At 38.3% G+C, this 22,112-nt stretch overlaps 1 protein-coding gene and 1 non-coding gene across 4 annotated transcripts in view; both read left to right on the plus strand.

Annotated features, from left to right (window-relative positions):
* DNAJC6 (DnaJ heat shock protein family (Hsp40) member C6) overlaps positions 1-16,725 on the plus strand; it is a 134,690-nt gene extending 117,965 nt beyond the window's left edge. For all 3 annotated transcript variants that reach the window (XM_063104275.1, XM_063104278.1, XM_063104276.1), the window contains 4 exons: positions 10,062-10,325; positions 12,445-12,587; positions 15,152-15,328; positions 16,474-16,725. In XM_063104275.1, coding sequence (XP_062960345.1) covers positions 10,062-10,325; positions 12,445-12,587; positions 15,152-15,328; positions 16,474-16,575 — 686 coding nt within the window. In that variant the 3' untranslated portion in view covers positions 16,576-16,725. The remainder of the gene's footprint in view (positions 1-10,061; positions 10,326-12,444; positions 12,588-15,151; positions 15,329-16,473) is intronic.
* Positions 16,726-19,318: 2,593 nt separating this feature from the next.
* Positions 19,319-19,509, plus strand: LOC134385440 (U2 spliceosomal RNA). Its single transcript, XR_010024404.1, has one exon. It is a non-coding gene; the product is annotated as a U2 spliceosomal RNA (small nuclear RNA).
* Positions 19,510-22,112: the final 2,603 nt, after the last annotated feature.

Here is a 22,112-nt window from a genome sequence, read left to right on the forward strand (position 1 = left end):
TTAGACTTTTTTTTTCCTTTTAAGAACTCTCAAAATTATTTTCAACAGTTATCTTCTTCCTTACCCTTCTTTGTATCTTAATGTAAGTTTCAAATTTTAAGGTAGTAACATCAGGTGAAATTCTACTTGCATAAAATCTTCTTCACTTTTCATCCTTTTAAGTATTTATTCATTTATTCATCCAGCAAATATTTATTAAGTGCCTTCTATGTGCTAGCACTGTTTTAATAAAAACCAGCCAACCAAATAAACAAAAGCAAAACGAAACTCCTGCCTTAACAGAGCTTACATCCTAAAACGGTAAGCAAACAGTAAATGAGTAAATATATAATATAATGCCAAGTAATAAAAATAACAGTTAATGTTTATTGGGGGCCTTACTATGTGGCAGGCACTATTTTAAGTGTTTTACATATATCATTTATTTAATCTTTCTAATAATCTTTTGAAGTAGGCACTGTTATAATGCTCATTTTGTGGATGAGGAAATGGGCACAAAAGGTTAAGTAACATGCCCAACCCACAGGTTTCAGCACCAAGAAGTCTAGCTCTGAAGCTTGCACTCATAACCCACATGCTAAGTACTATGAAAAAAAAAATAGGGAAAAGGAAAAAATAGGGGAAGGAAGGAATGGTGAATGATGGATGGGCCGGAGTGTTATTCTAGATAACAGGTGGTTAGGGATGTCCTCTCTGAAAAGGTGACTTTTATAGGAAGTTCCTTTTTAAAATCCAGCATCAAAACCTGCCCGACTGATGGTACCAATGTGCCAGTGACCTTCCTGGCAGCAGTGCTCCCTGCCACTGCCGCAGACACTGGTGCTGAGCAAGTGGTCCACAATAGCCACTGCCACAGCAACTAATGCTACAAGCGTGGCTCAGTGCCACACCAGCAGCCACCACCACCACCTTATAGGTGGCCCAATGACCACACATTGGCATAGGCAGAAGGAGAGTCACCAGGGAGCCTGGGGGAAGAGGTGAGTGAGCGCAGACCTGCAACCCAGTGGCCCAACCCACAGGGGGAATTATGCTGCCAGACACAGTAGCACACCTGAGGGTGGAAAGTACACACATAGTTGATAGGACTGCCTTCATCTGGGGAAAGAAACATGCAGAGCCCTGAAGAGTACAAAAACTGGGCCAACTCCATGGCTCAGTCGGGAGAGTGTGGTGCTGGGAGCGCAGCAGCACTCCCGCCGCGGGTTCGGATCCTATATAGGGATGGCTGGTGCGCTCACTGGCTAAGCGTGGTGCGGGCAACACCAAACCAAGGGTTGCGATCCCCTTACCAATCACACACACAAAAAAAAGAGTACAAAAACTCAGGACACTCAAATAGAGTAAGGAAGAAAATTCCCAGTCACCACCAACCCATCCCCCAAGGGGGAAGCAAAGTCCCAGGAAGAGCTTCTGCCTGTATGAAAGAGAAAACCTGCCCAGGGTCATCCATTTAAACTGAGGAGCACCAGTATATGCCAATGTACCTATCAGGGTCACAGGGAGCCAGCAAGGATGCCAACAGACCTGCCAAGGGTCACCCACTGCAGCCAAAAAGTGACAGGGCACCAGAGCGCTTCTCCCAAGAATTCAAGAGCTTGCTCACATTCTGGACAAACCAACATAGTGTCACCAACTTCAGCAAGGAATCACTAAGTTCCCCAGGGACTAGGCCATGGAGGCCTGTTGATTTGTGGAATATTGTCCAGGATAGACAACATGTTAGGTCATAAATCAAGTCTCAACAAATTTTAAAAAATTGAAATTATTTCAAGTATCTTTTTAGACCACAATGGATTAAAGCTAGAAATCAGTAATGAGCAAAACTCTGGAAACTATACAAACACATGAAAATTAAACAATATGCTCCTGAATGACATATGGGTACAAGAAATTAAACAGGAAATCAAAATATTTCTCAAAACTAATGAAAATAAAGACACATCATACCAAAACCTGTGGGTTACTGCAAAAGCAATACTAAGAGGGAAGTTTATTGCAATACATGCTTACATTGAAAGAATAGAAAGATTTCAAATAAACAACTTAATGCTACACCTTAAAGAACTAGAAAAACAAGAACAATTCAATCTTCAAATTAGTAGACAGAAGGAAATGATTAAGATCAGAGCAGAACTAAATGAAATAGGAAGCCAAAAAATGATACAAAAAATCAATGAAAAAAAAAGTTGTTTCTTGAGAAGATGAACAAAATAGACAAATCATTAGCTAGGCTAATTTTAAAAAGATGAGAGAAGACTCAAATAACAAAAATTAGAAATGAAAAAGGAGACATTACAGCTGATATCACAGAAATACAAAGAATCATTAGACACTATTATAAACAACTGTATGCCAACAAATTTGAAAACCTGGAGGAAATGGACAAATTTCTGGACACATACAAACTACCAAGACTGAACCAAGAATACATAGAAAATCTGAATAGACCAATAACAAGCAATGAGATTGTAGCAGTAGTAAGCAATCTCCCAACAAAGAAAAGCCCAGGACTGGATGGCTTTACTAATGAATTCTACCAAAACTTTAAAGAAGAATTAATACCAATTCTCTTCAAATTATTCGAAAACCATTCTCCCAAACTCATCCTATGAGGCCAGCATCACTCTGATACCAAAACCAGACAAATATACAATGAAAAAAGAAAACTATAGGCCAATATCTTTGATGACCATAGGTGCAAAAACCCTCAATAAAATAGTAGCAAATAGGATGCAGTAATACATAAAAAAATTATACATCATGATCAAGCGGGATTCATCCCAGGGATGCAAGGATGGTTCAACATACACAAGTCAATAAATATGATAAACCACATCAACAAAATCAAGGACAAAATCCATATGATTTTCTCAGTATACACAGAAAAGCATTTGGCAAAATTCAGTGTCCCTCTCAGCAAATTAGGTATAGAAGGGAAGTATCTCAACACAATAAAAGCTGTATATAACAAACTCACTGCCAATATCATCCTGCATGGGAAAGGTTAAAAGTTTTTCCCTTAAGAATGAGAACAAGGGCCGGCCCCGTGGCTCACTCGGGAGAGTGAGGTGCTGGGAGCGCCGAGGATGCGGGTTTGGATCCTATATGGGGATGGCTGGTGCACTCACTGGCTGAGCGTGGTGCGGACCACACCATGCCAAGGGTTGCGATCCCCTTCCCAGTCAAAAAAAAAAAAAAAAAAAAAGAATGGGAACAAGACAAGGATGCTCACTTTCACCACTCCTATTTAACATACTATTGGAAGTACCAGCCAGAGCAATCAGGCAAGAGAAAGAAATAAAGGGCATCCAGATTGGAAAAGATGAAGTCAAACTGTCCCTGTTTGCAGATGACATGATCACATATGTAGAAAAACCTAAAGACTCTACAAAAAACTCGTAGAGTTGATAAATGATTTCAGTAATGTTGTAGTATACAAAATCAACCTGCAAAAATCAGTAGCATTTTAATACTCCAACAGTGAATTAGCAAAATAAGAAATCAAGAAAGCTAGCCCATTTACAATAGTCATAAAAAAATAAAATAAAATACCTAGGAATCAATTTAACCAAGGAGATAGAAGATCTCTATAATGAGAACTACAAATCATTGTTGAAAGAAATTAAAGAGGACACAAAAAGATGGAAAGACATTCCATACTCTTGGGTTGGAAGAATTAACATTGTAAAAATGTCCATACTACCCAATGCAATCTGTAGATTCAATGCAATCCCCATCAATGACATTCTTTATGGAAATAGAAAAAAACAATACTAACATTCATATGGAACAACAAAAGACCCTAAATAGCCAAAGCAATCCTGAGCAAAATAAAATAAACAAACAAACAAACAAACAAATAAATTAATTAATAAAGCTGGAGGCATAACACTACCTGACTTCAAATTATACTACAAAGCCACAGTAACCAAAACAGCATGGTACTGGCATAAAAACAGATGCATGGACCAATGGAACAGAGTAGAGAACCTAGAAATCAACCCACATACTTACAGCCAACTGATCTTTGACAAAGGCACCAAGAACATACATTGGGGAAAAGACTGCCTCTTCAATAAATGGTGCTGGGAAAACTGGACATCCATATGTAGAAGATGAAACTAGACCCATACTATTGCCATATACCAAAAGCAATTCAAAATGGATTAAAGACTTAAATACAAGACCTGAAACTATAAAACTCATAAAAGAAAGCATAGGGGAAGCACTTCAGGAAGTTGGACTGGGCAAAGACTTTATGAATATGACCCCAAAAGTACAGACAACAAAAGGAAAAATAAACAAATGGGATTATATCAAAATAAAAAGCTTCTGCACAGCAAAGGAAACATTTCACAGAGTGAAAATACAACCTACAGAGTGGGAGAAAATATTTGCAAACTATGCATCTTTCAAAGGATTAGTATCCAGAATATAGAAGGAACTCAAACAACTTAACAGTAAAAAACCAAATAACCTAATTAAAAAATGGGCAAAAAGCTAAATAGGCATTTTTCAAAGGAAGATATACAAATGGCCAACAGACACATGAAAAAATGCTCAACGTCACTAAGCATCAGGGAGATGCAAATCAAAACCACATTGAGATGTCACTTCACCCCAGTTAGACTGGCTATTATAAAAAATAAAGAGAATAACAAACGCTGGCAAGGATGCAGAGAAAGGAGAACCCTCCTACACTGTTGCTGGGGCTGTAAGTTGGTTCAGTCATTATGGAAAATGGTATGGAATTTCCTTAAACAACTAGGTAGAACTGCCATATGATCCAGCAGTCCCACTGCTGAGTATATACCCAAAGGAATGGAAATCATCATGTCGAAGGGATACCTATCCTCTCATGTTTATTGCAGCTCTATTTAGAGTAGCCTAGAGTTTGAACCAACCTAAATGTCCATTGTTGCAATTCCTTGAAGTTGATACAACAAGCAAACAGAAAGGACATTGTTGGGAGGGAGTGGGGAGAGGACGGAGGGGGGGAGGTTTCGGTGATGGGCCACAATAATCAACCGCATTGTATATTGACAAAATAAAATAAAATTAAAAAAAATAAATAAATAAAAATTTTAATTACTGGAAAAAAAATGTCCATTGTTGCATGACTGGATAAGGAAAATGTGGTGTATTTACACAATGCAATACTACTCTGCTGTAAAAAGAACGAAATACTGCCATTTGCAGCAAAATATGTGAACTTAGATAAAATTATGTTAAGTGCAATAAGCTAGGCACAGAAAGAGAAATAGTGCATGACCTCAGTTATAAGTGAGAGCTAAAAGCCACACAAATAAATAAATAAATAAAAGAAAGATAAAACAATCACAATAATTCATTGAACTTTCAAAAGGAGAGAACAGAACTGAAGTTACCAGAGGTAGGAAAGGGAGAGGGTGAGGGGGGTAAGGGAGGAATTGGTAAAGGGCCTCAAAAATCGATTACATTGTATAATGGTGAATATACTAATTATCCTAATTTGAGCATCACACATTGCACACCAGTATTGATAGTCAACTCTGTACCCTACAGATATGTACAATCAACTGTTTCAATTAAAAAAAAAAAATCCAGCACCATGTCTTGCATTTAGTTGTCATGTCTTTTTAGACTCCTTTAATCTGGAATAATTCCTCAGCCTTTCCTTGTCTTTCATGACATTGATATTTGAAGGGTACAGGTCAATCCAGAAAGTCTCTCAGTTTGGGTTTGATGTTAACTTTGATCACTTGTTTAAGGTGGTATCTGCCAGGTTTCTTCACTATTAAGTTACCATTTTCCCTTTGCAATTAGTAAGTATTCTGGGACAGGTATTTTGAGACTATTCTGCTTGAGATAATCCTATTTGAGAATATCCTATTTTCCATCTGACTTTTACCCAGTGGTTTTAGCATTTATTAATGATTCTAACCTAAAGTAATTATTACCATGATGTTTGCAAAATTGTTATTTTCTAATTCTGTCCTAGCACTTTACTGTAGGGAATAATCTCCTGTCTACCTATCTATCTATTTATCTATCTATCATGGTCATCTCTATCATCTGTGTCTATCAACAGGATGGACTAATGAATTCTTCTTTGGTTCAATAGGTTATCATCCATTACTGTCACTATTTACTTTAATAACTTCATCCTTGATTTGGTTTATGAAAGCTCCTTTGTTCTGGCTTCTATGTTCTTTTCACTGGATTCCATCAGTTTTTGAGAACTTTCTTCCTTTATGGAACAAGATATTCAAGGCTTGTCTAGAACTTTTTACTCCACAGTTCTAGAAGCAGTCATTCTCCACCCCTCATTACCTTTGGTGAGGAATTGCGTTTAGAAATCGAGGTCTGTGTGCTACGTGTGTTCATTGGTCATTGCGCTACCTTTCAGGAGACAGAGATAGGCGATGAACAAACATGAGTATGTATAATTACAATCCAATACCACAGGTTTCTTCCCTGCCTTCTCCTATCCATATGTGTATCTTCTGTTTCCCTAGATTGCAACAACATTTACAGTTAGACAACATAAATAGTTTCAGAATAGCTGCGTCTGTGTCTGTATTGCTACAAACAGCAAACCTACTCAAGAGTTCTCTGTCATTTTTGAAATGCAATAATTCTTACAACTTTCCTCTGAGGAAACTAGATTCCTAAATCTCCCCATTTGTTAAGTTGAATAACTTAGAAAAATTAAGTGACTTTCCTAAAGCCACACAGTGAACAGGCATATAAGTGAGAGCTACAAGCCAGAATTTTTGACTCCTAGGCAAGTACTCTGAGAGTAAAAATTAAACTTCCAAATTATACAGTTGCAATTGAGAAAAGACAGAAGACAGTGTCTTTTTCCTTAAGGCATTATTATCCATTAACCAATTCTGATGCATTTCTGATGTCTTGGTTCTTTCCATAGACACTCTGATATTCTTAGTCTGGATGTGTCTTGTGCAGAGGGAGTGTTACAAGCTCCCCAGGTGACCACCTCGGTTACATAGCAACTGTAATATAGTACGAAAGGAGCTAAAGGATTGAAGTAGTTCACAGGGGTTCTGAGATCACCTAAGCCAGAGTCTGGAGTCTAGGGAAGGGCTGGCAGAGGTGGTGATATGGTTAGGACATGAGTCAGGGAAGAAAGAGAGCCAGGGGGAAGGAAGGGCATGTTTAAAGGTCCCACATGAGTGCTGGTGGTGCAAGCTGGGGACCTGTGACGGGAGGGAGCAGGGAGAGATGGGGTTGAAGAGGTGAGACTGACTCATGAAAGACTTCACAGTTGGTTTGGACTTTAACCTGAGGGCAAATTGAGAGGGCAGTTAGTTTTGCATTTTAGGAAGATGTCTCTGGACACATTTTAGAGAGCCAGTAAGAATGAGGGCAAGAGTAGGCACTGGAAGAGCCAACTGCAGGCTGCTGTGAGACAAGGGAAGGTGATCATCTGAACTCAGTCATGGCAGAAGAACCCCCTGATAGAGGAGATCATTAGAAGTTGTGAATGGATTAAAAGGAAAATTGAGGGAGAGGAGAATTTTAATTCCTCCCAGACTTACTAGGAGGTCTTAGAAACTCTGGAGCAGAAACAGGTTTAGAAGCTGGTGAGACTGAGAGTGGGAAGGAGCATCGCTTCAGCTCCTCAGACAGTGTTTTTCTACCCTGCAGCATTAACTCCCTCATTAAATAGGTATTTTTGAGAACTTGCTATGCAGTGGGCATTCAGGCTACAATAAAGAATCAAGGCAGATACATTCCTGCTGGAGCTTGATATAGCAGGAGAGAGTAACCTTAGTCAAGTGTAAAATATCCACTATTGTAGGTGCTGCACATGATGAGACATTAAAACAAAACACAAAAAAACTCCCCAGGTATTCCAATGTGCTGAGAAGCGCTGCTTTAGCTTTTAATGAGGATAGCAGTGGCCTCTGGGTTTAGCTACTGCTTCGTATTTGTCAGTTCTCTGCTTCAATAGCATTAACAATTAGAATTGCTGAGCATGAGTAGAAAATATTCTGGAAAGGTAGACATCAGAAAATCCTATAATGTTGATGAAGCCCGTGAGAGCAAAGTCAGCGTCTGCCTTCTCACCTCTGTATCTGCAGCCCGGCGCGTAGAAGATGCTCAGTAGTGTTTCATAAATGAATGAGTAAATGAGTGTGGTGGGAATGTGGAAGTGTTTTTTTGTTTGTTTTTTAGGCTTTTCCATATTTACTGAATTTTAAAATAGTACATAATTTAGAACAAAGTAAACCTCCTTAAAATATAAAAAGAAACCCAGCCTTAAGTGTATGTTGACGTGGCAAGAGGGCCCAGGGCACGTGAGGAGATGCTTTATGCTGTGAGTTACAGAACAATGGGGGCAATGCCAGGCTTGAGTACAGGCCCTGTCATTACCTTTCCCTACTATTAAGTATTTACTAAGCCCTTATGAAGTACCAGGCAGGTGCTTGGCATATGAGTTTGGTGTTATTTTATAATATGTAATGCCTCTTAGCTCACTTCGATCAAGGTTTGTGAAGCACTTTCATGTAACTGTTGAGTCTCTCTAGGATACCTGTGATATAGATACAGTTTTGATCTCAGAGATGAGGAAACTGAGGCTCAAAGAGGTGATGCTTTTCACCAGATTTAAAAGAGCAAGGACTTTCTATATTCTGTTTCAGTTAGATTCTCAGTGTCCAATGTAGTACCTGGCACATAATAGATGCTCAACAAATACTGGTGGATGAATAAATGCATGGAAGGATAAATGATTCATGAGTGATAGAGCAGGGACTCAAACCCAGATTAACTCCAAGTCCAGTTGCCATAATACTACATTCCCAGTGGGGAAGGAAAGAGAAGTCCCAGGATCAGAATATAGGAGAAATATCTATAGAAAGAAGAGACTGCAAGGGGCGAGTTGTAGCAAAAGGCTGAGATATTTGGGGAGGAAATAGGGATTATGAGGCAAATGAGCATGACATTTGGAGATAGGAACAATATGGTTAAGTCTCAGCTCCATCAACGAACTGTGTGACTATGAGCATATCCGTAAACCTCTCTGAGCCTTGATATCCTCATCCTTAAAATAGGGCCAGTAATACTACTTACCTCCTAAGGGTGTTGTGTAGATCAAAGGCCGTAATGTACATAAAGACATTTTGTAAACTCTAAAGTGCTATATAAATGTTAATTATTGTATTATCACTGTTACTTTGGGCTTGTTGCATGAAAGGATCCTTGGAGATAACCACATTTCAATTTCTTATTTTATCTCTTTAAACACAAGCCACAGCTAGTCTTCATATTTTGGAAATAGCCCAGCATATATGCAGTGAGGGCTTAAAAGTTTGGAGACAATGGAATAAGGATTCTACTTAAATTCCTGGCACCAAGTTGCATCATTTTTTAAAGCTTGAATAAGATTCTTTGTCCTGTTCAAAGTTGTCAGAGTGCTGGCTGTTTTTGCTGTCCTGCAATGAAATACATGTAGTATGAAATTGAAATCTACTTGTGAAATTTCAAAATATCTTTATATACTCTTAGGCAGTAACCATGCTTGTGCTTATAAATGTGCAATGACTAATCCTGATAATTGAAGCCAAAGTAGCTCCTTAATGAATGAACTTACTCTGTTTTTATTTCCTGTTCTTGTCATTTGGTAGTTTTTCACTCTAGCAAGGAAATAGAATCTGCTTAGAAAGCAGGAGGGCTGGGAGGGATGGCATGGTGAGGAGAGCCAGGGTTCATCTAGCTTGGAGTTAAAGTTCTAGATTCAAGTGTTAGTTCTGCCACTTATTGGCTGTGTGTCTTGAAAAAATTACTTAAAAAATTACAAACTGCAACTCTGAGTTGAAGTTTGTTCATCTGAAGAAAAAATGAGGCTATTAATACATACCTAAAAATGTATTTTGGGGATTAAGGAATTAATTTATATGCCTACAACTTCTTTACCTACTAGAAAGGTTAATTATTCTATCAGTCAAGGCAATTTCCACTAAAATCATTGCAAACAATATCTTGAGACACAAGAGTTAGAGGCTACGTAAAATAACCTTACCTTCATTCTCCCCCCCCCTTTTTTTCTGTAGGTAGTTCTTCATTTGCCAGCAAACCCACCACACCAACTGGATTGGGTGGAGGATTTCCACCTCTTAGCTCGCCACAGAAAGCATCTCCCCAGCCTGTGGGTGGAGGGTGGCAGCAAGGAGGTAGCTACAGCTGGCAGCAGTCACAGTCTAAGCCACAGCCCAGCATGCCTCACTCCTCTCCCCAGAACCGACCCAACTACAACGTGAGCTTCTCAGCCATGCCTGGAGGCCAGAATGAACGTGGGAAAGGATCAACTAATCTGGGTAAGGATGATAGTGTGGGGCCTAGCTGTCAGACTGCCTGGGTATGTGTGTCTGAAGGAGACAGAAAACAATTCCAGTAATTTTGGAGGCAATCGTATAGTTGTAGAGACACCACATAATCTCATCTCCCAATGTGGTACCTGGAGCACACTGGGTTTACCATGCTCATAACATTTACACATTTTGTGACTGCTGGCTCACTTGTCTGTATCTCTGTAGACTGGAACCAAATGGAGGGCAGGGACTGTGTCTTATTTGCCATGTTGTCATTAGCACCTACCAAGGTGTTTGGCATGTAGTAGGCACTGAGTGAACATTGAATGGCTGTGAGTGGAGGGGTAGATGGATCTTAAAGTTTTGAAAGAGGAGGTGAAAGAAAAAGGTTGAGAACCTTTCAAACACTGTGTTCAGATATACCTTAGATCCCAATTAGAGGAGTGTTTCTGTCCTGGACATTGGTCTTATACTCTGGTTGGTGGATTCCTGTGACCAGTGGGCACCTGTGATGGTACCAGCACCTGAGGCTGGAGGACACTCTGTGTGGGATTCTTGAGAAGTGTAAAAAATAATATATTTTGAATAGCAGGGATGGTTAGAATTGAATTTGTTGAAAGGCCTGTTTTTATACATTTCACATTTCAGTTGATTTGATGATACCCTACAATGAAGTATATGGGGACATAATGAAGGAACAGGCCTTTCTTTCTATGAAACGTGGAAAAGGCAATTCTTCCATTTTTCCTAGTAGCAGTGGCAAACATTTATTGAGTGCTTACTATTTGCCTGGTGCTATTCTAAGTATTTTTTATGTATTATTTCATATCATTTTCAAAACCAACCCCATGTTGTAGATGAGGAATCTATGAAACACAGACTAATAATTTCCTAAATTCTTACAGCTTATAAATGACAGAGCCACAATTTGAACCCTGGCAATCTAGCTCCAGGACCCCTGCTGTTAACTGCCACACTCCACTGACTATGACATAGGTGCCTTCTCACAACGTTAACATGACAGGAATTCTGCTTTTGTTGTTGGGAATATGTAACATCATGCTTATTCTTTGGTTAGCAGGGGTATTCCTTAGACAATTCTATAGAGTCATGTGGCTTCCCCTCCATTTTTAATTTGAGTAGATGTGAGGTATCTTCAATCAGCAAATACTTAGGGAGTATCTTCAGTGTAGAAAACACTGGGGTAGATCAGTGAATGAGACAGATAAAATCCCTAGTCATAGAGCACTTACATTGTGGTGTGTGCACTTGTGTGTGTCCAGAACATCTTAGACTATAGAGATGGCAAATGGATTTCAACTCGAAAACTGATTTTGGTTGATTGACATTGACTACATGGACTTCTGTGTTTTGGTTCGTTTTTTGTTTTAGTTTAACAAAATTTAGATAGCCAAGCACTGTTTTAAATGTTAACTTATTCATTCTCTATTAATGAGCAGCAATCCTATGAGGTAAGTAATATTATTAACACCATCCCCATTTTGCAGGTGAGGAAATTGAGGCACAGAGATGGTAAACAACTTGTCTGAAGTCACATCCCTAATAAATGGCAGAGTTGGAATTTAAACATGGGAGTCTGGCTCTAGAGCCTTTCTTCTTTGCCACCATGCTTGGCTGCCTCTTCAAACAGATTGAGAAAGATCGTGAGGTCACAACCAGACTTGGAGGAAAGAGCACTGTGATCAACGAAAACTATCAGTTGGGTGTGGGCAGGAGAGTGATAGCATGAATGGATTTCGAGTACCAAAACCCAGTTCCTATTCTTATCACTGATGCTAATTAGTTATGATTGAGGAAATTATGAGTATCCTCTTCTAAAAAGAAGGTACAATAGAAATGGAATTGGATTTAGTTTAATGATCCAACCTCCAGGCCTAGCCTTACCATGTACATGTTATATGATTCTGCACAGATCTCCAGACTTCAATTTTCTGATCTGTAAAATGGGCACAAGAGTCTCTTACCTTGCTCACAAGGTAAGTGTGAGGCATAAGGGGTTTAAGACATGTAAAAGCACCTTGAAGACTCTACGTGCACTGAGATAATGGTATGATATTATGTTTAAGAATAAAAACTATAATTATTTTCAAAAATTACATTGCAGAAGGGAAGCAAAAAGCAGCTGACTTTGAAGAGCTGCTTTCTGGTCAGGGTTTCAATGCTCACAAAGACAAAAAGGGGCCTCGAACAATAGCTGAGATGAGAAAGGAGGAGTTGGCTAAAGAAATGGATCCTGAGAAATTAAAGGTGAGTGAGCCCCTGACTCAGTGTGCTTATTCTATGTGATAAGGTCATGTGATAAAGCCATGTATTTGGAGTCATCAGCATGAGACTAACCTATTTTAGTCCATTCAGGCTGCTATAACAAAATACCACAAACAGGGTGGTTTATAAACAATAGAAATTTATTTCTCACAGTTCTGGAGGCTGGAAGTCCAAGATCAGAGTACCAGTAGGATCAGTTTTTGGTGAGGGCCCTCTTCCTGGTTCACAGTCAGTGGTCTTTTCTCTGTGCCCTCACATGGCAGAAGAGGGGTTTTTCTCAGACCTCTTTTATAAGGGCACTAATCCCATTCATGAGGGCTTTGCCCTCATGATATAATCACCTCCCAAAGGCTCCACCTCCTAAAATCATCACTTTGGGGGTTAGAATTTCAATATATGAATCTTGGGGGTACACAAACATTCAGACCATAGCGCCTAAAGAAGGCATCACGTTAGACTTCTGGTGACTACCATATTTTGCATGGTCCCTTAGTCTGTGACTTGAGTACAGCCGTGCCCTTTAATAGTAAAGTAGCTTTGCAGAGGGTTGCACAGGCTGTTTAACTTTTTAAATAAAACTAAATTTATCCCATAGTTTGGTAATATAGGTTTCTTTTGCGTAGTGGTACTCTTTAAGATATGATTTTGTTATTCAGATGGCATTCAGATTCTACAGACAAATCATTAGAATTTGGTGGTAAGAAGAATGCATTATTTATGTTTTCTCTTTCTGCCTTGAGAGCTTTTTATTAGATCAAATTAACTGAAGCTCCCAGGATCTTTAGCTCGCTGATACAGAGAGAAATATTTATGTACCTGGGAATTACTAACTCCTGTAAGATTAGATGTGGAGGTTAGGGAAGGTGGAGGAGAGGAAGGCTGAGGGAAGTGTGGACGCTGTCTTCCCCATTGCCTCATCCACGGTTGCCCAGAGAAGTTCTACTCTTATCCGTTTTTGATTCTGGAGGCATAGATAAGATTTGATTTGTGGAAAAATAATGTTTCTGCATTTTTTTTTGTTTGTTTTTTAAAGTTTGCAAATCAACAGATCTAACCCCCTTATTTCATAGAAGGAAACAAACTTTACTTCATAGATGAGGTTGTTGTGTGGACAGGTGGATGCAGATTAGCTTGGAAACAGAAGGGTGGTTATGTTGTTACATTGATGAATGGTGTGAGGCCCTGGAAGAGCTTGTAAAGATCCAGAGAATTGGAATGCTCTTCATAGATGGAGAGGCTGAATTTCTATGTGACAAAATACTAAATGTGCTGAAACTATAACAAACTGAAAGAGTAGGATCTAATCTGTCTCTGCATTAAAGCATCTCCAAAACCAGGACGTACACAGCAAGTCAATCTTATACATTTTGAAAAAATATATGAGTGTCCTCCATAATTTCCTGACGGATTTGAATATTTGTTGTGCGTGTACAGATTCTTTGAAACTTTTTTTTTTCTTCTGACCGGTAAGGGGATCACAACCCTCGGCACGGTGTGGTCCACACCACGCTCAGCCAGTGAGTGCACCGGCCATCCCTATATCGGATCTGAACCCACGGCCTCGGTGCTCCCAGTGCCGCACTCTCCCGAGTGAGCCACGGGGCTGGCCCGTTGATACTTTTTTGAGTACAATGTAGCATCTTCTGTTTGCATTTGTTTTTCACTTTCCATGACATCACACAGGCTTAATATTCTTTCCAAAAACTTTGTGCTCCATCTCCATAACCTTTGCTCATTAGGCAAACTCTGACAGTTTTCTGTGAAAGAAGGCTGTTTATTTCTTTTAAATAAGCATGTTTGGTTATTTAATTGGTACAGAGTGTTTAACTCTTTGGGAGAGTACCATCATTAACATGACTAAACCATTCATCCAACCACAAACACTTGGTGAACTCTTAGGTGCTAAATGCGGATGCATTGTTACAATCCCTTCAATTTAATCACCTCATTTATTCATAGTTCAGATAAATGGCTAAATAGATCAATTCATTTAACAAGCCTATTCAGTGCCAGGTATGCTGTTTGGTTCCTGAGATACAGCGATATATAACAAACAGCATCTTTCCTCAAACAGATCTGCTATATGTCAGGGAAAGACAAACACACAATTAAAACAAAGTTGGGCACATATCATGATAGAAAGACGTTTAAGGTAGATTAGCCCAGAGAAGTTTGGTCTTTTTCTTTAAGGGATATTTAGTTAGTTTAGAGAATAAAACAGAGGCAGTGTGTACTTGCATGGGATTTATACTTTAGGAATGAGTAATTAACTCTGGGGAGGGGGCAGTGAGGAAGGAATTCAAACTATCAAAGGTGCACAGTGTGAAATTCCTGAGCAGGCTTTTAAAGGATGATGAAGTGTTAACCAGAAAGACAAGGCAGGAGGTGGAGGTGGAAAAGCATACCAGGTAGAAGAAACAACTTGGAGTGTGCAGGGCGCCCTAGGTATTTTTATGTTGCTGTAGCAGGAGGGGTTTCCAGGGTTCTAGCACAAAACTTCTGGATTAGAAAGCATTTGAGTTTCTTAATCCTCCCTGCATTTACAGATTCTAGAATGGATTGAAGGCAAAGAGAGAAATATTAGAGCTCTTCTCTCCACAATGCACACTGTGCTATGGGCTGGGGAGACCAAGTGGAAACCAGTTGGCATGGCGGACCTGGTAACCCCAGAGCAGGTGAAGAAGGTGTACAGGAAGGCTGTGCTGGTGGTGCACCCAGATAAAGTGAGTATACCCTGCCCTGTCTTATCACTTGTCCCATCCTCTTTTCAGTATTTTATGAGCATGTATTAAAACATCATACTTTCAATTTTCTGATTACGCCATTTATTTAATAAAACTTAGTACATGGACTAAAATTAGGCATTTAAACAAATAGTTACACTTCATGAAGTGAGCAAAAAAGAACGCAAACTATATGGTACAAATAATGGAACAGGGGTTTTACTTAGAGTGACATAAGATTTACCAGTGACGTAATCCGGTCTTTCAATAGTAAGCATAGGCTAAGAGCTGGAGAGAGGAAAGTTTTTCTCCTTTGGAGATGCAGTAGTATATTTAGCCAGCAAAAAAGCTTTAGAATGTAGTTGGCAAAATTGGTGAGAATCAACAAAATATTCAAAATGGATTTAAATACATTGATTATGTCAGTTTATGTTTTCACTGAAGTATCTATACATATAAGTACTCTACACTGTCAGAAACTTTAACTACCACATGGCCCAGTTGAAATCGTCAAAATACATAGAAACATCTTAGGCAGACGTGAGTGATCTTGCTGTCATATGGACTATACCAGTTGTATGACATGAAGCTATGATTGAAGTGCCACTTGGAAACATGTGCTTGAATTTGATGTATTTAATTTTCATCTCTCCATACTTTTTGTAACTAGTCTGAATAGAAGAATTAATGAGAAAAGTGTTAATACTTAAATTTTGATGAATCAAATGAGAAAGAAAAGCAGGAGCCCAGAAAAATCCACAAACCATATGCCCTTGTTATGAGTCTCAAAGAACTTAATTTTTTTTAGAAATGAAAAAATGGGAGTTTAGAAATACAGACAGTGAATTGGAGATAGGCTGTCGTGAACCTTAACCATTTGGTAGATACTTCTGGAGAATGGCAATGCATATTTTGCTGCCCAATAAGCTCTCTGTGATCTACTCACTGACTGATTACTACTACCTTATGTGAATTTCTAGGGGGAGGATATTATGGGGAGATTACAGTAATTAGGCTCACATAGAGAAATAGCTTAAATAGAAAAGCATTTCAGTTACTTGGAACTGACATATTAACAGGGAAAAATTTAATATAAACAAAAATTTCATCTGTGGTACTAATGTGTATTTTTGTTTTTTCTATAGGCTACTGGGCAACCTTATGAACAATATGCAAAGATGATTTTCATGGAGCTAAATGATGCCTGGTCTGAATTTGAAAACCAAGGCCAAAAGCCCTTGTATTAATTTATGAGCTTTTCCATTTCTGTAGCAGACCTGTGCTATGCTTAGTGTGCGTCAGAATTCTGAGGTTTTCACAGATGACCCCAAAACTCTAGTAATATATTTCCAGTACTAATTCATTAAATTACTCGTGGATTAATTTCTCATTGATAAGGAATGTGGATGTTTGGTTTCTCAGTCCCCGCCATAAAAGGTCCAAAGCCTGAGAGGAACTTGCAGTGAGATGACCTTGTAGCATTACAACATTCCAGCCTGCCCTTTGGGGAGCCTACTCAGCATTTTCTAAGGAGGAAATGGAAAACAGAGGCCACTAAAGTGGCATAACACCCATTTCATTGTCTGAGAATAGGATTAAAAAGCAAAAGTTATGGTAATAGGATTACAAAATGGTTTTAAATAATCACCTTTAGGTTTTCTTGGAAAGATATAATTTGATCCATGTCTTTATACAGACTCCAGGAACACAACCACCAAGTTTTATTTTATTTTTTTAATAGATTTTTACTGTGGTCTTTAGCATAGTACCATATGTGTCGGTCAAGAGGACTAACAAAAGAACTTGAATTGTGGGACATGATTATACCACAATCCAGTGATTACCAACAACCTTTCCTGGATAAGCTAAAAATTAGTGGAAATACTGACTAAAGAAAACAGGAACTCTGAAAATGTAGAAATCTTTCTTCCAGGTCAGGATGTTGACCTGCTACCTTCCTTTCCCTTTAGAAAACTGTGGTTGATTAAAGAGAAAGTCTTAATACCATAATAACAACTTCAGACCTGATTTGAGAGAAACTTCCAACTTTGCCATAAGGCTTAATGCTCTTCTTTTTGTTTAGCCAAGAAAATACCCTTAGCGTTCACAATTTATCAGGACTGATATCTAGTGTGGACTCAAGTTTTCTTTAGGTTTGTGAGTGGTTGTGGCAAGAAAATAGAAGACGATGCTGAATAGTAGTCAGAAAGGCACTGTTGCAGTGGGAGACCTGTGCTGACCTTCAGACCCAGTCAGATGGCTTGTCAGTATTTGCTTTGAGGAACCAGGTCCCCTCTCCCCACCCAGCAAATCTGGACCCCTTGGATCATTACAGGGGGGTTTACTGTATTAAAAGTAGTTGGGGGTCCACAGGAACAACAATTACACAGGGCCATTTGTGAAAGCAAAGCAAGAATGAAACATTTCCAGATCTCAAACTGATTGGATTTCAGTACAGTATTTTGGCTGGGTTTCATTTTGAGGGGAAAGCAGTTTGCTATCCTGTGACTTTAGTAGATCTCTTTTGGTGTGCACATACGCAATGTACATCCTATATATACAAAGCAGATGGGCAAAAAGATTTTCATGCTAATCTTAAAAGCTTCATGCTCAATATTGTGAAAGCTTTCAAAAATTGTTTTTAAAAGACAATCATTTTTTGTTTCTGTTTTAATTTTCTTGTTAGCAAACTATACTGGAAAAGCAGCATGTCAAAAATACTTTAGGTTCTATACAGATCTCTCTCTCTGTCTTTTTTTTTTCTTTTTCTCATAGAGTTTCCTTATTTATTTTACCTTTTACTGACAATGCGAAACTCGCGGAAAATGTTCTCTTTTTAAATATACAACCGTGAACTGTTCAAGGTAACCATAACAAACTAGGTGTTATTTATTAACGTATTATAAAATGTTTGATCCAGTACGTGCTTGTCTTATTTAAAATTGGAATGTGAGACATGTTGCTGTGACCTATTTTTTTTCTCATTCACATCTGTAGATATTGTGTGAACTACAGTATATAACGATAATAATTAAAAGGATAGTATGTGGATGTCATGTACATTTTGAAATGATAGAACTATATTAACTTTGTATCATGTTTGGATAATACATCAGTTAAAAACATCATTAAACAGTATATAATTAGTAATGAGAAAGAATCTTACTTAAATTTGGGGATTCCCCCCCCATATCTCTTTTCCTGACACTATATCATTCTGGACCCCTATTTGTCTTAAAACTCTTAACATCTGCAGACCAACAGGTTTTCACATTCCTTTTAAATATCTGGTTGTGACAGAGCTTGTTGTTGATCAGATTCACTGTTCCATTCATAAGTATTGTAATATATTTTTTGTTTTGTAAATATGTTACACACAACAAAATGTGATTCGTCTAAAATATTTGTAATGTATATTAAAAAGCTAAAAAATATTTGTAGAAACCTAAGTTATTTTTGCACTTGTAGGAATACAGTGGCAAGCTAGATTTACATCACCTGCTGACATGGTTTACTTTTAAAGAAAGTTATGGGGAAAGAATATGAAGAACATATAATACAATTGCATCAAAATATAATCCGACAGGATTTCTGGATTTATACTTCAACCATCCCTGTGCTGATACACACGTGCGTATACTCAGACACACATACACTTTTGATTATGCTACATGAATATTATGTTTCTAAAAGAATCAGCATAGAAATCCTGGTTCCTAGCTAGAATATTAATGAATCTTCAGAAGTGAATTTGTATGTTGAGGCAAAGAGATTGATCCTGGAAGTCTGAGACTTTGTCATAGAAACAAAGTCCCAGACAATTTAGCCCTTCAAGGATGGAAGCAGCATGTTCATTTGGAAACAAATGCTGCAAATCAAAATCTTTTGAAACAGCACTGTACTCTACATCTGGAAGAATGCTCAACTTAGATTCTAATGCCACTAATAAAACACCCTTGTGTAGGGAATGAACACAAAAGTTGAATACCAATCACTTCTTGGTCTTTTGGCTAACGTCAGGTGAAGTTATCTGTTTTCATCAGTTTAATGTCTGATATGTCCTCCAGCCAAGGACAATGTATTAATGGATTTTTGGAGCAAGGAGATGGAATAGGCGCTTGCTCTGTCTACTTAATGAATCAACCTGGTATTGCAGCACCTCCAGGAATGGTGCACCCCACCCACTGAAAAAAACAAAAAGCAAAAACAAAAAACAAGAAAAAGGTTGAATTCCAAAAACAGTTATCACAGCAATAGGTCAATTTCCCTGCTTGAAACACCTATCAGAGAATTTAGGTGAAGTAAACATGTTTTGATTGTTTCTAAAGATAAATCATGGTGTTTGGGCATAGTGGTACATGTTGGTTTTAAGCCAAAAGATTGGGTTTGAATCCCAATTTTTTCCACTTACAATTATCTATTAATAATCTTAATTTTATCACTTGTAAAACAGAATTCTAACAAACCTGCAAAGGAGGAATTAGGGATTATGTATGTAAACTCTTATCAAGTGGATAGTCACTAAAGAGTAACTATTGTTATTGTTACTGATAGTAAATAAGACAAAGTGTATCACTGCAGGTGAGTATTGGGGCTGGAATTACTTAAAAACCTCAGGTTGTGGGGAGTGGATAACATGAGTAGGAAGAGGCATCCCAAAGTAAAGTGTGCCTTGGCCCTCATTCCTAACTTCTTGGACTGACAGAGATCTGTCTGCATAAAATGACAAAGAGACTTACATTGTAGGGTCTGTAAAGGGAATGGCTGTGTAAAAAGAAGTTGTGGTTGAGAGTTAGGAAGGAAAATCAACATTTGCTGATTTTAATTAGTTTTGCATCATACTTGCATTTAACTTACGCACTGACTTGAGAGCCTGCCCCGTGTATATCTGACACCCTGGCATCTACCCTGCATGCATTGCCCTAGGAACTATTATATGTATAATAAATCCTATATATTATATATAGTAAATCCTACCTCAGAAAACTGAAGCATGGAGAAGTTTACCCAAGCTGGGGTTTGAGGCTAGCTCTTTTCTGTAGGATAGGGACAGATGATACTGTATGTGGTAAACATTAATATTTGTTAATTCAACCAATATTTTGTGTATACTATATGCAAGATACTAATGCAGTTTGAGCATCCCTAATCTGAAAACCCCAAATCCTCCAAAATCTGAAACTTTTGAGCGCAGACATGATGCCACAAGTGGAAAATTCCACACTTGACCTCATTTGATAGGTCATATATTTCATGCACAAAACTATTGAAAATATTATATAAAATTACCTTCAGTCTGTGTGTATAAAGTGTATATGAAGCATAGATGAATTTCATGTTTAGACTTGGATCCCATTCCCAAGATATCTTATGATGTATATGCAAATATTTCTAAATGTGAAAAAATCTGAAATCTGAAACACTTCTGGTCCCAAGCATTTCAGATAAGGGACTCTCAACCTGTAGATATGCAGGGGAAAATTGAATGAATGAATGGATTTGATGCCCTGTTAGACCTATGGGTTTACTGTTATTTCTAATTACTGCAACAATTCCTGCCTTCTTGGTGCATAAGACCCGCTGTGGGGAATAATACACGTGCTGACCATCTAACTTTATAGTTGAACAGTTTGGGGCTTGATCTCAGTTTCCCTCTTCACTAGTTACTATCCGAGACCTAGTTTTCCCATCTATAAAGTGGAAACAATAAAACCTAGCTCATAGTTTGGGAAATTGAATGCAAGGAGAGATTATTAAAATTCATCCTAAAAAGTCCACTGTAGTCCTAGGCAGCATGACAGAGGTCACAGATCTTATACATCCAAGTAACAAACTCATGGCAAGTTAGGGATAGGGGTTCAGCTTCTAGGGTTTTACTTTTGGTTTTGGTTGCTTTTTTATTCTTAAGGAAATGTGGAATGAGTAAGTGGAAGAACAACTTTTTCAGTGCAACAACTGGCAATAAAGAAAAGCAAATTTTTTCAAACTGTTAAAGCCTATGACAAGATGGCTAACTTTCTCTTTAAAGTGTTTGGTAAACTGGAAAGGACAGCTGGTGTGAGCAGAAAACTTAACCAAGCTCTGCTTCTGCTGTGGTGTCAGCTTTCTCCAAAAGCATTTGTCTTCTGTGGAAGTGGCATCAGGCTGAAATGCAAGGCCCCAGAAAACCCATTTAGGCTTTTTGGAGACACACTGTGTGCTTGAGAATGAGAGGAGAAATGGGGGAATTTAACTTCATAGAATATCCTCATCAATTAAGGTGAAAAGAAGTCTTACTTCCTCATGACAGTAGTTCAGCACTACACTAAGGGAGCTAAAAACCACAGTCTTCCAGAGTTTGGCTGATGTGTGGTTTCCCCTGAGTGCTTTTACAGGTATTAGAAAAAAATATGATACTCAAAGTAGGGAAACAACTCTTGTAGGGGAGGAAAAATTTCTTCCTCTACCTATTTCAGTTTCTTTAGCTGGGGCCCTGTTAATTAGATAGGCAAAAGACAGATTAACAAGAGAGAACAGAAAAGTTTATCAACATGTGCCTTGTGCATCTATCTATGTAACACATGGGAATCCCAAGAGATGAGTAACTCAAAGGTTGGTTGGAATTTGGGCTTATGTAGCATCATAGCAAAGGAACAATACATTATTAAAGAAATGACAAGACAGAGGAAAGGACCTTGAGTCTCTAGGGGCAGCAAACTGTGGGAAGACATATAAATATATGTAAAACTAATGGTAGATAACAGCTAAATAGTTAAGTTTGCTATGTAGATTACTCTGGTGCTGT

Source organism: Cynocephalus volans, chromosome 8 (genome assembly GCF_027409185.1).
Source record: "Cynocephalus volans isolate mCynVol1 chromosome 8, mCynVol1.pri, whole genome shotgun sequence".
Lineage (NCBI taxonomy): Eukaryota > Metazoa > Chordata > Mammalia > Dermoptera > Cynocephalidae > Cynocephalus > Cynocephalus volans.